At 37.3% G+C, this 14,742-nt stretch overlaps 2 protein-coding genes across 2 annotated transcripts; one reads left to right on the top strand and one right to left on the bottom strand.

Moving 5' to 3' along the window:
- Window positions 1-920: 920 nt before the first annotated feature.
- Window positions 921-2,815, top strand: LOC127948733 (sialic acid-binding Ig-like lectin 13). The gene is made up of 5 exons (XM_052545396.1): window positions 921-1,204; window positions 1,494-1,581; window positions 1,667-1,703; window positions 1,921-2,111; window positions 2,246-2,815. The coding sequence occupies exons 1-5, from the start codon at window positions 928-930 to the stop codon at window positions 2,292-2,294; spliced, it is 642 nt and encodes a 213-aa protein (XP_052401356.1). The 5' UTR covers window positions 921-927; the 3' UTR covers window positions 2,295-2,815.
- A 3,075-nt stretch (window positions 2,816-5,890) lies between these two features.
- On the bottom strand, window positions 5,891-14,221 carry metrnlb (meteorin like, glial cell differentiation regulator b). The gene is made up of 4 exons (XM_052545391.1): window positions 13,947-14,221; window positions 11,240-11,631; window positions 7,739-7,798; window positions 5,891-7,240 (listed from the first exon to the last, which is right to left on the bottom strand). The coding sequence occupies exons 1-4, from the start codon at window positions 14,027-14,029 to the stop codon at window positions 6,909-6,911; spliced, it is 867 nt and encodes a 288-aa protein (XP_052401351.1). The 5' UTR covers window positions 14,030-14,221; the 3' UTR covers window positions 5,891-6,908.
- Window positions 14,222-14,742: the final 521 nt, after the last annotated feature.

The raw sequence follows: 14,742 nt of genomic DNA, 5'->3' as shown, positions 1-14,742 counted from the left end.
GCTGATGCTGTTTGTGGGGTTGTTTAATCAGATCTTGAGAGATTTCATGTATTTTATTTCAGTTGATTTCATCTGTTTCAGGCTGTGTCTGAAGTCAGTTGTAGTAGTTCTTGTGTTTCTCTTTTCTTCAGTGATTCTGTTTGTTAACAGCAGCTGTTCATCACTAATGCTCAATCAGCACTTAGTTAATCACTTAATTACTTAAATGCAAAGTTTTAAAACTTACATGGTTTAAATCAAGGCAATCTATTTACTCAAACGGTTTGAGTAAAGTTTACTTATCGGGTTTTACAGTGCTATTTCTTTTGTCTGTTTTCTTAATTGCAGAATATTTATCACGTGCATCCAGTCCTTCGTGCTGTCTTTGCTGTAAACTGGTTTAAAGGGACAGAAGTGAGAGACTTATTTACCCTCATTTGATAAAACTGTTTTGAAAAAAATTATTTTACATTTAGAAATTTCTACAATATCTGTTTCGGGTTTTTTGTTAGTATAAAAAACTTTTCCAAAATAAAAAAGTAAGTAAGTGAAGTTTTCATTTATTTTTCACAAGGTCTTGAAGTGTTCCTGTAGCTCAGTGGTAGAACATTGCATTAGCAAGTGCAAGGTTGGGGGTTCAATTCCCCGGGAACACATGATAGGTGAAAATTGTCTGTCTGAATGCACTGTAAGTTGCTTTGGATAAAAGTGTCTGCTAAATGCATTCATTTAATATTATTTAATTAAATTTTACTCAATAAAATGTACTTATTATTATTTTATCTTTTTTACTTAACTTAGTTAAGTAGATTTACTTAATTTTCAAATGTGTTAAATTTACTTGAAAAATGCTTGTGCAAAAACTTGCCAAATAAAAATTAAGTAAATTTACTTATTACTTTTTTCAGTGTTTCAAACAGATTAGTGGGTTAACAATTTTATTAAAACATGAACGTAACTCTTCATATGTCTGATTTAGATCCTCCCAGGAATGTCTCAGTGTTCATAAGTGGATCAGGTGAAACAGTGGAAGGAGATTCAGTGACTCTGATCTGCAGCAGTGATTCAAACCCACCTGCAGAAACCAGCTGGCTTAAGGAGAATCAAAGCTCCTCTGTTGGATCTGGACAGAGTTTCAGTGCACTACAGAGTGGACGCTTCTACTGTGAGGCTCACAATCAACACGGATCTCAGAGATCAGATGCTGTTACTGTCACTGTTAAAGGTAGATCAGTTAAATATTTCTGCTGAGCATTTGTTAAAAAAATTATGAATGAATGCATACATGTTTTGAAGGTGCCATTTGCAGATGATATGATGAATTATTAGCTCATTAATCTCAATCAGGTTGTATTGACATTGCAAGCTATATTCACTTGAATTTCCATTCTTATACCACTCTTACATATTACACTGGCTGACATATATGTTTAGTCACCAGTGAACATTTTCTGATTTTTGCATCTATTTTTGTACAGACATAAAATACAACTTTACTTTTCATTCCTTTTCAGATAAAACAGTCCTGTATGCAGCTGTTGTGATCGCAGCCGGATGTGGAGTTTTATTTCTCATCTGCATCATCATGTTCATGTTCATAAGGTGACATCTTTAATAATGCGTGATGATGTACTCATTAATAATTATGAATATATGTTTTGTTTAAATGCTTATCTCTGCACTACAGGAAGAGAAAAAGTGGATATGACATCAGGCAGAAGCAGGTCAGAACACAGAAATATCTCTGTTTCTGTCATGACAATGAAATTACTTCTTCGTTAAGTCGTGTTATAGAAAACATGTTATTTAATTGATTGATCTGAATCCAGCATGTCAAAGACTGAGAAATCAGTTAAATTGAGCTAAAGGAACATGCATCTCATGCAGGTGATTTTACTTTTATACCTCACTTTTCTGAGAGGTTTTGGCTTCTCTCTCCAGGTTCAACAACCTCCCAGCTCTGAGACAAACTACTCTGATGATGGTCTGTATGCCAGAATTTCATCCAAGAGACCCAGCGCAGATCATACTATAGGAAAAACTATAAAGACAGTGTACACAATGATCCAACATGTCAAAAACATTGAGAGCAACGGGAATCTGACCGTGCACCCTCTTGATCCTGCTGTGGGGTGAGAGACAAAATTGATTTGAGTGACATTTTCTTTTTTCTTTTGAAATGCACTGCCCGATCCCTCAGAACTGACTGACCTTTGATCATCTAAAAGGTCATTCACACTTCATTTTTGACTGTGTTGTTCCACAGATCCGATGCGATGGTAGATGAATCTGTGATTTACAGCGAAGTCAAATGATCCAGAATCTGTCACGTGGATCAAAAATGAAGCTGGTCTCCAGCTGAGAGTAAATATATCTACTGCAGCTTTGAATCAGATGTTAATAAAGTGATTTAAATGTGTGTCAAGTCACATGACATTTCTTGACATCAGCAGTTGATTAGGAAGTACTGATCAGAAATACCAATACCATTAACTAAGACGTCCATGGAGGTTATGTAAGTGCACCTAGATCATTTTAAGACTGTGGTTTGTTGTTTGGGGTGTCTGTTTGGAGAAGTTACAACATCAACTAGCTGCATTTAAACGCCTGTGGAAACATCTTCTGCTAAAAGCATGTTTTGTAATGTTTCCAAAGATTTGCGTAATTTTCCATGACCTGCAGTCTCTTAGTCACTCTTCAGTAAGCATCCGTTTTTGTGTCTTTTGTATCTCTTTTTCATCCTTCATAAAACACGTTTGATGCTTTGACATTTTAATTTCATGCACGTTTGGTGTATTGGTACATTTTAAGATTTAAATAAAGTTTATAAAGTCTATGTGTTTTTGTCTGACATTAGAAATACACAAATTCATTACATTTCCAAATGTTGACTGTTGATGGTTTTGTTCTGTGGTTTACATCAGCTTCAACGTCAATGCGTTAACACTCCTCTTTATTTGATCCATTTAAATCCCTCTTTTTCTTCCTAATAGTGTGATGTGACTGCACCTTTTTTAACTGAGAAAACACCACTGCGAATGTGCAGAGTAATTTTAAATTACACATAATTTTCCTTTATAGCAAACATGGCTCTCTCCCACTCTTTTATGTTTCCCTGGATTTTTCTGAGAAATTGTGCAAGTATTTGGTCATCAACTTTCTCAACCATGTCCCTGGTGTATGGCCTTGGCATGATGGCTTTTCTACAATGTCTATGACATTACAAATAAAACATATGTAATGTAATATTAATAGTAAACTTAACATGTGTCTCATGTCTCACTTTACCCCACCACCACATTTTTAGAAAAAACGATCTCTCTTAGCAATTCAGGCTAATCTTAAACTAGCATCATCACATGTTGGTAGTTCATCAACATGTATGATACAAATTTTTCTACCTGAATCAATTTGCTTTGGCACAACAGTTGATTACGTTGACAGCAAGAAAATGTACTTATACATGCAAAAATATTTTTGTAAAAAAAAAACAAAAAAAAACATGCTTACCACAACACCAAAATTCCTCTCCATGGTCAAGGGGAAAGGGGACAGACTTGAAAACATACAGTAATGGTCACATGACCACAAATGTATTCCGTTGCCTAGATACATGGTGTGTCTCACATTACCCTGTTCTCTCCTATAGGGGAACACTATTTGAGTAGCGATGTACTTCCTCTAAAGTGCACCAGAGTGCAGTGTAGTCTAGGAGCAGAATGGTTTCTGAGAGCAGCGCAGTCCTCTTTAGTTTCTCTCCAGCTCCAGCTTTAGTTTCTCACTAGGTCACACGGATATGTTGCTGACCTGAGCTCTCAATACATTTAAATAATGCAACAAATTTTGGTGTATAACCAAACAATATCTTTTAGGTACAGCTTTAAATGACACCGGAAGCCTCGCACATTCAAGTTACAAATTGACGAGCTGCTCTTACGTTAAAAAGGTCACTCACACAAAACGTTGTGCAAACCAGTAGTGATGTACCAGTAAAGAAATCATTTTTAGACAGCTGATTTTAGACAGCAAATTTAAGAAAAGTCCAGTTAAGCGCGTTGGATTGTGGTATACTGTACTGCATGGACGCAATGCAGTCTGGTTGTGTACTGAACATTTTGACAAAAGGTCATGACAGCACATTGTTGATATACAGACTATGTTCTGCTCAATATGCATATTTACCCCATCAATATTGATAGTCATAGCGTTTACTCAAGTCAACCTAATGTCTCTACTCTATTAAAACTGGGATACAAGATGGCATTTATTGATTTCACTGGCTTCCAGCAGAAACCACAGAGACTCGGAAAGACAGTTTCTGCGTCAGGTCAGTGCTGTTAATAATAACCCGTCACACACACTCACAGTCACGTCTGAGTTATCTGTGTTTCATTCCAGCCGTGCTTGAGACAGCTGAGCGGGAGAAAGTCTTTAGACTCAAGACAGATCAGATGAGAGCTGGGCTTGGAGATCAGCCCACAAACCATGGGAGGAACCTAACCCTGAACAATGACATAAGGACCATGGAAGCACAGTTAGGTCATGGTTCTTCTGTCCAGTGTCAGATGAATAGACAGACATTTCTCCAGGATATATTTGATTGGGTTAATAGTGTTTTAGCTTGGTCTTGGTTAGGTTAGGTTGGTTATGTTAACAGAGACATCTCAGAAGTGGGAAAAACAGCTTATAAACAAATATTTTCTTTAAAATATGAAGCACTGGTGAACTGCGTGTTTCCTTTAAGTAATGTCACTCGGCGGCCATCTTTGAAATGCCTATCCAAGTGCAGCTCTGTCATATATATATATATATGTGTGTGTGTGTGTGTGTGTGTGTGTGTGTGTGAATAAATAACAAACGATAAAGTGCTCATTCTGAAACTGAATAAATATTTATGCTTTGTATACACATAGCTTAACATTATTTGCCTTTTACAGTTATTCAGTGTTTATATGATTTTGTTATAGTGTTTTTATTTGTAATTCAGCGCCAAGTGCAAATGTTTCAACAATGCTTTCATTAACAGCATTCTTATTGAAGCAGGTAATGATTTAAACAGTGGTTAAATTAATTATTAATCTAGCATACAATAAAACAAAAAAGTTGTGTCAGGACATTAAAAATATACATATCAGAATTAATTCAGAGAAATAACTTACTGTAAACAGCATGGGTTTAAAATTATTTAAAGGCTTTATTTCCAAGATGTTTCCAAGATGTTAAGCTTTGCATTTCAATATATAGCAATATTAACAATTAATTGTAATTTATTCAAATCAATTTCTGAAGCTAATAAGTGCATGGTTAATAATTCCTGATATAGTTATTGTTATGTTCATAAAGAAATAGGCAATATTTTGTGTTGGATCAATTATCTGTGTCGTCATTGCGGAGACACCGGCCCCTAAACTGCCCCAAAAAATGCTATAAACATTGCAGATAACTCCTGAAGTAAAAATAATTTACATATAACATAAAGCTAGTCCCGTTTGACTGGTTTGCTTCAAATCGGGTGATTTTAGGTCCGCGGTTCGCATGTGACTCGATGACGCTCTCTGCCGGTAGAGATTAGTACACTTAGTACAATCAGATCACACTTCCGGTGGCTTCGATGTCTGTTCACAGTTTAGACCCCGATGAGTGAGTGTGATCCAGTCATAGATCAATGGTGTGAAGGCATTTATAAATGCAGCAATCACCAACTGTTATTTAAGAGCTATCTCATATGCTCATTTTTATTGATCCATATAACATTTAGGAACATTTATTTACTTTGAGCCACGGCATCATATCCTGTGTAGCTGAACTCACATGCCTTCACATTATATTATGAACATTTCACAATTTTCTCCACAGCTGGGCAGTTTGTACAGAAAACACCCAGCAACACAAACACAGAAACTGACACCAGTTTTCTGTTAGGAGTGTTTTATTCCAGACTCGGAGTCCAAGGAGGAGAAAGACACACACACACACACACACACACACACACACACACACACGTACACATTACACTCAAACTCACTCTTGAACACATGAACACAGTCCAGACGTCAGTCAGAAGAATTGACCGCTCAATAACTCTAAACAAAGCTTTAAACAAAAGCAGCGTTCATCGTCTCGCAGCACACACACACGTGCAGGCGAGAGCTCATCATCTCACGAATAGAGTCAGGCAACAAGAACAGACAGAAACAAACACACACAACTTCTGTCTGTAACCAAGAACAGCAACTTCAGGGAGGACTGATGGCTCGGATCCATCCATCTGGAACCACTGGACGTCCCCAAACACACCAGGCCTCATTTCACCCCAAAATCAACACAAATAAAGAAGGAATATTTAACATTAAAAAAAAAAAAAAAAAAAAAAAAAAATATGACATCATTCTCAGGACAATAAAAAAATTCCCAATTTTAAAAAATAGTATTATTTAAATTCAACACTACAAATAGAGCAATTATATACAATTATTTACTATTTAAATACTATGTTGCTGTGTCACTATGTTACAATAACAACAACAACAAATATCAATAATAATGATGATTATATCAGTAATGTTAAAGTAAATTAAATATTGAAATAAGTGAAATATTTATTCATAATGGTAGGATTTAATTTAGATTTAGTTTATGCTGATTAATAGTATTACTGCAAAATTAAAACAGTTGATCGTAATAAATCTAAAGAAACCCAGCTGAAAATGATAAATGAGAATTATAGAGGGGCAATTTATTTCATTACTATAACAATTATTTCATAAACTGGTTATAAAATAATCCAACTTTTATTGAAGTATCCTAAATTCTATTTTTATTTATTTAGATTTTGGGATAAAATGTGACCTTGGACCAAGTCCTGAAAAAAGCCATGTTTCCATGTGATTTGAGAGTGGGTTCAGTTCAGCAGAGGATAGTTGTGTGTCTCAGTCCGTGTGTATGTGGCAGGGGTTCGTTCCCTCGTCCAGAGCTGCATGGTACACTCTGATGAAGTCTTTATAAAGCGGAGCACATCTCAGCCAGGCTTCCCCGAACCGTACGGCTCCTGTGAAGAGGAACTCGCCCTGTCCCGCCCGCGGGTCGCACCGCCGCGGCATCTTCACACGACCCGTCCACCGGCCGCGCCCGCGCCCCCCGCCGCCCGACACAAACACACGGCTCTTCTGACGGTACACGTGACTCAACGACACCACCACTGACACCTGATCTTCATCCTCCTCCTCCTCCTCCTCCACATGATGAATACTGCCGCGCACCGCTGAGAGACAGAGCAGAGACAGAATAAACGTCACTAACTTTAACATCTGAATCCTGCTGCAGCTTACCAGACTATAAATCACGCTTTTTTTTATAGTTTGGCTGGTCCTGCGACTTATAGTCAGGTACGACTTATTTATCAAAATTAATTTGACATGAACCAAGAGAAAACATTACCGTCTCCAGCCGTGAGAGGGCGCTCTGTGCTGCTCAGTTCTCCTGTAGTCTACACTGAACACATAGAGCGCCCTCTCGAGGCTGGAGACGGTAATGTTTTCTATTGGTTCTAAATAAATGCGAAAATGTCAGAGGCAGTGAGTACACATGATTGACACAATGTCAGCTTGTATTTTTTTTTTTTTACCGTGCAAAAATTTCAGACAGGAATTTCATTGTGCAAATACCTTTATAGTCAGGTATGACTTATTTTCCAGGAAATATGGTACATTATGACAGGGAAACTAACTGTTTAAAGTAGTAAGAAGCAGATTTATCTCACCGAAGTCACTGGTACAGATCGCCATCAGCAGCTCGTCATCTGCGCAGGGTCTGCATGAAGCTAAAACACACACACACACACGTTACATGAGTCTGAGACTGCAGCCGTGTCACACACACACAAACACACACACACACGTTACATGAGTCAGAGACTGCAGCCATATCTCTCTCTCTCTCTCTCACACACACACACACACACACCAGCGCAGGGAAATGGAGACACGTTTCCTCCTCAGACGTGTGGGGCCTGTGCTGCGTCACACTCCAGCTGTGTCTGAGTCCTGTGATCTCTGACCTTTGACCTCTGAACACATTCAGAGATTATCATCATTTTCTGCCTTTCCTGCTTCAAACCCGGCATCTGACTGAGATTAGACCACATTACATCATGCTAGACATCTGTGAAATAAACACCTGTGTATTTAAAAAGGCTTTTATGGTTGACTAGTATCAAATATTCGAAAAATCTATCCAAAAATCCATTCAATGATATTAGAGCTCCTCCTTAAGTTTTTCTTAAAGGTCATTTTTACAACTTAAATTTACAATTATAAAACAACTTCAACAGAAAGTTCCCTAGTGGTTATTTTTAGGTTTTTAGGTTAAAAGCTAAGCAAATATTCACATCACATTATCGCTCTAGATTGCGTGTGGGATGTTTGTTGTGTTACTCAAGCAAGTAAAATAATTTTGTAATGCTCTCTTTTATTTTCTGATATAACCGGGTTAATATCTTTCAACTTATATTAACTGTTATATTAACTGTGTGAAAGACTTGATTGAGGCATATACTGCATGTTTGTGGCAATCGCGTTTCCTAATTCATGTCATTCCCATCCCCCAGTGTGAATTTGCTTCTATTAACGTATTTGCATAATCCACTCATAATTAAACTCGCTTTTGGTGTGCATTACACTTTTAATATAAACTATAAAAGTGCATTGTGAGGACCAAACATTCTGGCAAACAAAACTAATTCTTCAAAACAAATGCGGAAAAAAAAAAAAAAATGAACACGTTAATGTTATTAAAGTATTAATTTTGTTTAATGTTGATTAAAATGACTATTTATATTATTATAAAAATTGTTGCAACAGGCTGTCATAGTTCACTCAAGTGAGTCATATGTTCTGATGAATCATCAAATGATTCGTTACAATGATTCAAACAGATCAGAAGTGAATCAGATTACTCTAGCTGTGCTGCATGTTTGCTTTTGCATGTTTTAGAAGACAGTATCTTATATTCATCATCTTTTCCTCGTCACATTCAGTTAAAGACTCACAAAATGGGTAAAAAGTAAATGTAAAGCATTGATCTCCAGACTGGCCCAGTGAAACGATTCAATGTAAATGTGATTTCTCACCTGATGTAACACATAAAAGCACATTCAGCCTCACACTCGCATACAGATCCCGACTCAAACTGCTCTTGAATGACTTTGAGCAGCTTGCACCGCGGCTAACGGCTCATTAGTGTGCGGAGCTGAGACTGTGACGGGGAAGGGACGGCTTCGTCTGGTTTTACTGACCGCACACGGCTGAAGACTCCAACCCAGACTCTTAGATTAATAGGAGAGCTCAATGAGAGGGCTAGATTTGTTTTTAAGACGATTAAAAAAAGAACTTGATTATTGTTATGTTCCCTAATGGTTATTTTTGGATTCCTAAAGGTTATTTTTAGGTTAATACTCACAACTGTGAAGCAACTTTAATAGAACATTTTATGGAACTTAGAACTGTTTTATAGAACATTAGAAAAAAAGTTCTTCAAATCAAAATCTAACATTCTCAGAACGTTCTGTGAACCAAAAACGACTGAAACAGCTGTCTTATGAGCCACAGACTTCAGTGAAAGGGTCAGTTCACCCAACAAATCACAGTTTTTAGCCCCATAATGAACAGAAAGGAATTTATGGACTGAAAATCTGGGATTTTGGTCATAAGGATGACTTTTATGGTACTTCTTTGGAGCTTGGGCTTGTATAAATCAGGGTCCACTTTCATTGCTTACAAGAGAACAGTTCAGACATTCCTTAGAAACCTCCTTTAACACACACACACACACACACACACACACACACACACACACAGTTTTCTCCCTGTAGACGCCTGTCCTAGTGTGAGTGTGAGTGAGAGCAACAGGTGAGGAGCTCAGGACACCTCAAGACTCATGTTTATGAAGCTAAAGCCTCTGGGAATGGAGCGGGAAAGAAAAACTAAAGTAAACAGTATTCTGAAGGAACTCCAGGTCGCTATGTGGAAGAAATGAAGCACTGATTATTAAGATTTCAGTATTTATCCTGTGATCCTCTACACATAGAACTGAATATAATCTTTAGGAAACCTGAGCGAGCATCAGACCAATCAGACGCAGCGCTGGCTGTGATTGACAGCTCTACAGGCTGCTTGACCCCGGCTGACCTCCTGATTAGTCTGTTTGTTTTCTTATGTCAGGCTGAACATGGATCTGGGGGGTGGAGGTGGAGGTTTTACAGGGTCAGACGGTTTACAGCCTCTCTAAAGCAGTCTTTCATGTGAATGACGGTTATTTGACAGACAGTGCTGTTATTCCACCCCCACACAAATCTCGCTCTCTCTTTCACATGTTTCCTGTGTACTCCAGAGCTGAGTAATATGGTGCATGGTCACTATATATTCTATTTTATACATATTTTATTTTTTGATTATAGAAAATTCACTACCAATGTAAATATTATTTTGATCACATTGGTGATCCAGTTGCAGACTTCTTATTGGGAATATATATATATATAAAAAAAACCTAAACAATGCAAATTCAGTTCTTTTTCTTCTCATGTTTAAATCAGTGCAGAACTGATTATTCATTTGCATCCTAATTAAAAAATAGTACACAAGATCCAGTGTAGAAAACAATTTCAGCAAGTAGAAAATTTCAAATGTATTTTCAAAATAAATTATTATATTTAAAAATATTATGTCAAACGCACAAAACAAAATTACTAAAACTTACACAAAAATGAAAAAAAAATATATATATATATATATATATATATAAAAATACATATAGAGTGTATTTAATACTGAAATGCCACTGTCAAGATGTCCCCACATGGCATTCTATGTCTTAATTTTGTATTGAAAATAGGTAAATGTAAAATTATTTTGCTGTATTAAAAATAATAATATTGTGTATTGCTAGATTCGTGTATAAATAAAATATCAAAACAAATACAATTTTAAACAATAATATCTATAATAATAAAATAATGAAAAATGTGTCAGCACTGGTCTTTCACTCCATAGATCTGAAACAGACTCCAGAAATGGCCATGGAAAACTGTGGAAAGAGGGTGGGAAGAGGAGAGAAAACACCTAATAACAGACACAATGAGTGCTACTGCTGTTTTCACTGATGTGCAACCTGTTCATATGGGTTCATCTCATGTGTTTTAGGGTTTCAGGACCCTTTAGAGGACCAGGGTTAGGTCTGAACAGAGAGGTTTTGTGGTCAGTACCTGTATGTGAGCGGGGCTGGTCTCCGGCGGGGGTGTGTGTGGAGATCAGCTGGTACTGAAAGGCAGTGATTCTCCGGCTGATGTCCCGGCGGGCGGAGGCCTCCACGAACAGCGCCCCCTCCTGCAGACTGAAGCAGCGCACGCGTCCCGCCGCCTGGTCCTCCTCCGTCAGCAGCAGTCGCAGCGCTCCGGCCCGCTCCACATACAGCCTGGCCCCGCACGAGTCCGGCCGCGGCTTGACACAGGCGCGCAGCTGACCCTCGGCGGACGGCAGGTTGGGCCTCAGGTTGACGATGATGGCTCCTGTGGGATAGAGCCACTCCAGAGAGCCCTCGGCACAGCGCAGGTACACCTGCTCCACGTCCCGTGTGTGGTACTCGTGTGTCAGACCACTGCAGACAGACAGAGAGAGAGAGAGAGAGAGAGAGAGAGACAGAGAGAGAGAGCTAAGCCTTTCTCAACAGAGACATACAGACACAACCCTGGAGAACAACAGCGTTTCAATATCAGATGACTTCACAAAGGACTCGTTGTTGACAAACAGATTCCACATGTTTAATGCAAAAAGTACAAATAAAATAACAATAAGATGTTTTCCACATTTTTATAAACTAAATAAAAAACTTAAATACTCAAATAAATGTAAACAAAATAAAACTTTAAATTAAAAATAACAATACAAAATAAAAAAGCACATAACAAAATGTGTAAAACTTAAAATAATTTTATTAAACAATAAAAATAATTTAAAGAATGTTATTTTAATAAATAATAAAATGTTAAACGGAATAATATTAAATATTATATACTGTAATATAATAGGGAAACATACTAAAATACCACTTGAAAAACAAAGAATTATTGAACTCATTATTTTATTTATATGCACCAATTTAGCAATGCACAATTTTAGCAATCCAGAAAAAAAGAATTCTCTTGCAAGAATTTTAAATGCCATGCAGAGGCAACTTTCCAGTTTCATTATAGTACTAATATATCTACTATCTGTTATCATTTAATAGATTTTGAATTATCTTCATATTTTCATATTTTATGTGCTTTTGTTATTCTTATTCCTTTTGTACAACATTTATTTACATGTATTACTTTTATTATTTAAGTTCAAACCAAAGAGGAATGGATTACTAATTTTTCAAATGAGACAGGAATCTGAGAGTTTGGCTACGGCTCTGATCCCGTGACCTGCTCCTCATCAGGAGAGATCAGATGTCAAACGTGGAGATATTAGCTCATCTGAAGCCATGAAGATCATCGTATATGAGCAGGGTTACATGCAGATGAAAGATGTGGCACAAGATGTCATACAGATGTGACGGTCTCTTTTCCCCCGCCACAGCTCTTTCAAGTGGTTGTGGTTTGGCTTATTTCGGGATGATTACAGTGTTTGTGTCTGTTTCGGCTGGGTAGCAGAAGCTTTGAGTTTTTACACCCTTCAGGTGTACATGAAAAATGATGACTTCTTTCTGGTTTTAATAAGCACCATTGAAAGCCCAATTGACTTAACCAGTTGAGTTTCTTCAATCTCATGCATTTGAAAAATAATTGGCTGATTCCAAAATACAGATACATATTCCACCAAATATTGAAGCCCTGGGTGTTCATGTCTGGACTCCAGCTGGGGTTCTGGATGGGCATTATTATAATTAAACTGACGGGGTTGGGTTTCTGCTGAAATCACTGCCAAATGTCCTCAGAGCAAAAGAGCCGAGATTCGCACTCATGACCCGACATTCCCTCCCATTTCATCTTGCTTTTAATTAACGTTATTAAATCATTTTCTGGAGTCAATTAAGCTGCGCGGCGCGTAATAGAGGCCAGATTCAGCGCGGTCTGCTTCAAAGAGTCAAGTGAAGGAGTTGAAAGAAAGAGTGCGAGTCAGAGAAGAGAGAACAGAGAGAGAGAGAGAGAGAGAGAGAGAGATGAACGTCACTGCTGACGCATAACATACTAGCTGTAAAAACCATCAGTGGCAGTTTTCCGTCAGTCATTTTTCGCTTCAGCGCTGAGGATTCGAATTCATTTTAGTGAATCGATTCTTTCAAACGGTTCTTTTTTTTTTATTCGTGAAGCTTTTCTGAAGCCTATTTTCTTACAGTGACAAAGTATATTGGGACTAATGATTCATACATGTTAACCTTTTTATTCTCAAACAAAGCTGTAATCCAGCAGAGTAATAATTTATGAATTAGCCTTCGCGAATCTGAATCGTCCTGGAGCCAACATTGAAAAGGAGTGCTCCATAAGAACAATAGGTTCGCGAATCAGTGTCTTCAGGTAAAATGTAAGAACATGTCCGATAAGGGCATGCCCGGACCTTCCCCATCAACCAGCTCTCACAAGGTTTAAACACATGCATTTACATTTCTTTACATTTATAAGCTATTGCAAGTCTACTCGTTTAACATTTCTTTGCATGGCTAAAGGTAAAACAAAAAGATATAGCTATAGACTAAAACGTACAAACGCCTTTTTTATACAAACACGTATAATGATCAAAGGGGTATTTCATAATATTTAACTTGTTAAAAACATTCTGGCATGCAGTGCAATCATGCAAAGTATGAAATAGTAATAATAAAAGGTTTTAATGTGCAATACGTTTTGTAAGCATATCTGCGGACAGAAAATACACTGTTTACTGTAATAACTTAATAGTGGTTTAGTTTGATACAAATGCGAGGCTCACCTTCCTCTCCAGCTGCACTGGTCGCTTGAATACTGTGCACATCCACACAGGACCAGAGCTGATAACAGAATGAATGAAAACATCCTCAAACCCCGACAATCTCTTCCAGTCTGTAGAAAATCTGGGTCACTTCAGAAACTACATGACAGGATCAAGAGCAGACAGACCCGGGATGAAGAGCATGATTGTGCTGGAGTCTGAAGCCCAGACACTGTGAGTCCTGCAGAAACTTTCTCTCTCTTACAAACTCAAGCCCCGCCCACAATACTCGACACACCTCTAAGCCACGCCCCCACCAGCGAGCCGCAATGGGATTTACACACCTACCTGCACCATTGTCCAGAAATTTGGGAACAGTCAGATTTTTTGTTTTCTTTTCTAGTTTCTTTATTTGGAGGAAAATAAAAATATATAGCATTTTAAAATAACAGTTTTCCATTTTAAAGTGCTTCAAAATATAAGGTATTGCTTTGATCAAAGCTGTATTTTCAGCAGCATTACTCCAGTCCTCAGGGTCACATGATCCTTCAGAAAGCATTTTATGCTGATTTATAATCAATGTAGGAAAGTTACACTGCTTTTATTTTTTTCAGGATTAATAAAAGTTAAAAGAACAGTGTTTATTCAAAATATAAATTTTGTGTTACAATAAAAGTTAAGGGTCAGTATATATATATATATATATATATATATATATATATATATATATATATATATATATATATATATATATATATATGAGTCCTATTTAAGTCTAAAACTTAAGTTTATAACCCTACGTAAAGGTACTGTGGTT

The sequence above is a fragment of the Carassius gibelio genome, chromosome B1 (assembly GCF_023724105.1).
Source record: "Carassius gibelio isolate Cgi1373 ecotype wild population from Czech Republic chromosome B1, carGib1.2-hapl.c, whole genome shotgun sequence".
NCBI lineage: Eukaryota > Metazoa > Chordata > Actinopteri > Cypriniformes > Cyprinidae > Carassius > Carassius gibelio.
The sequence above is the reverse complement of the archived record's forward strand: the minus strand, read 5'-3'. Positions and strand labels throughout refer to the sequence as shown.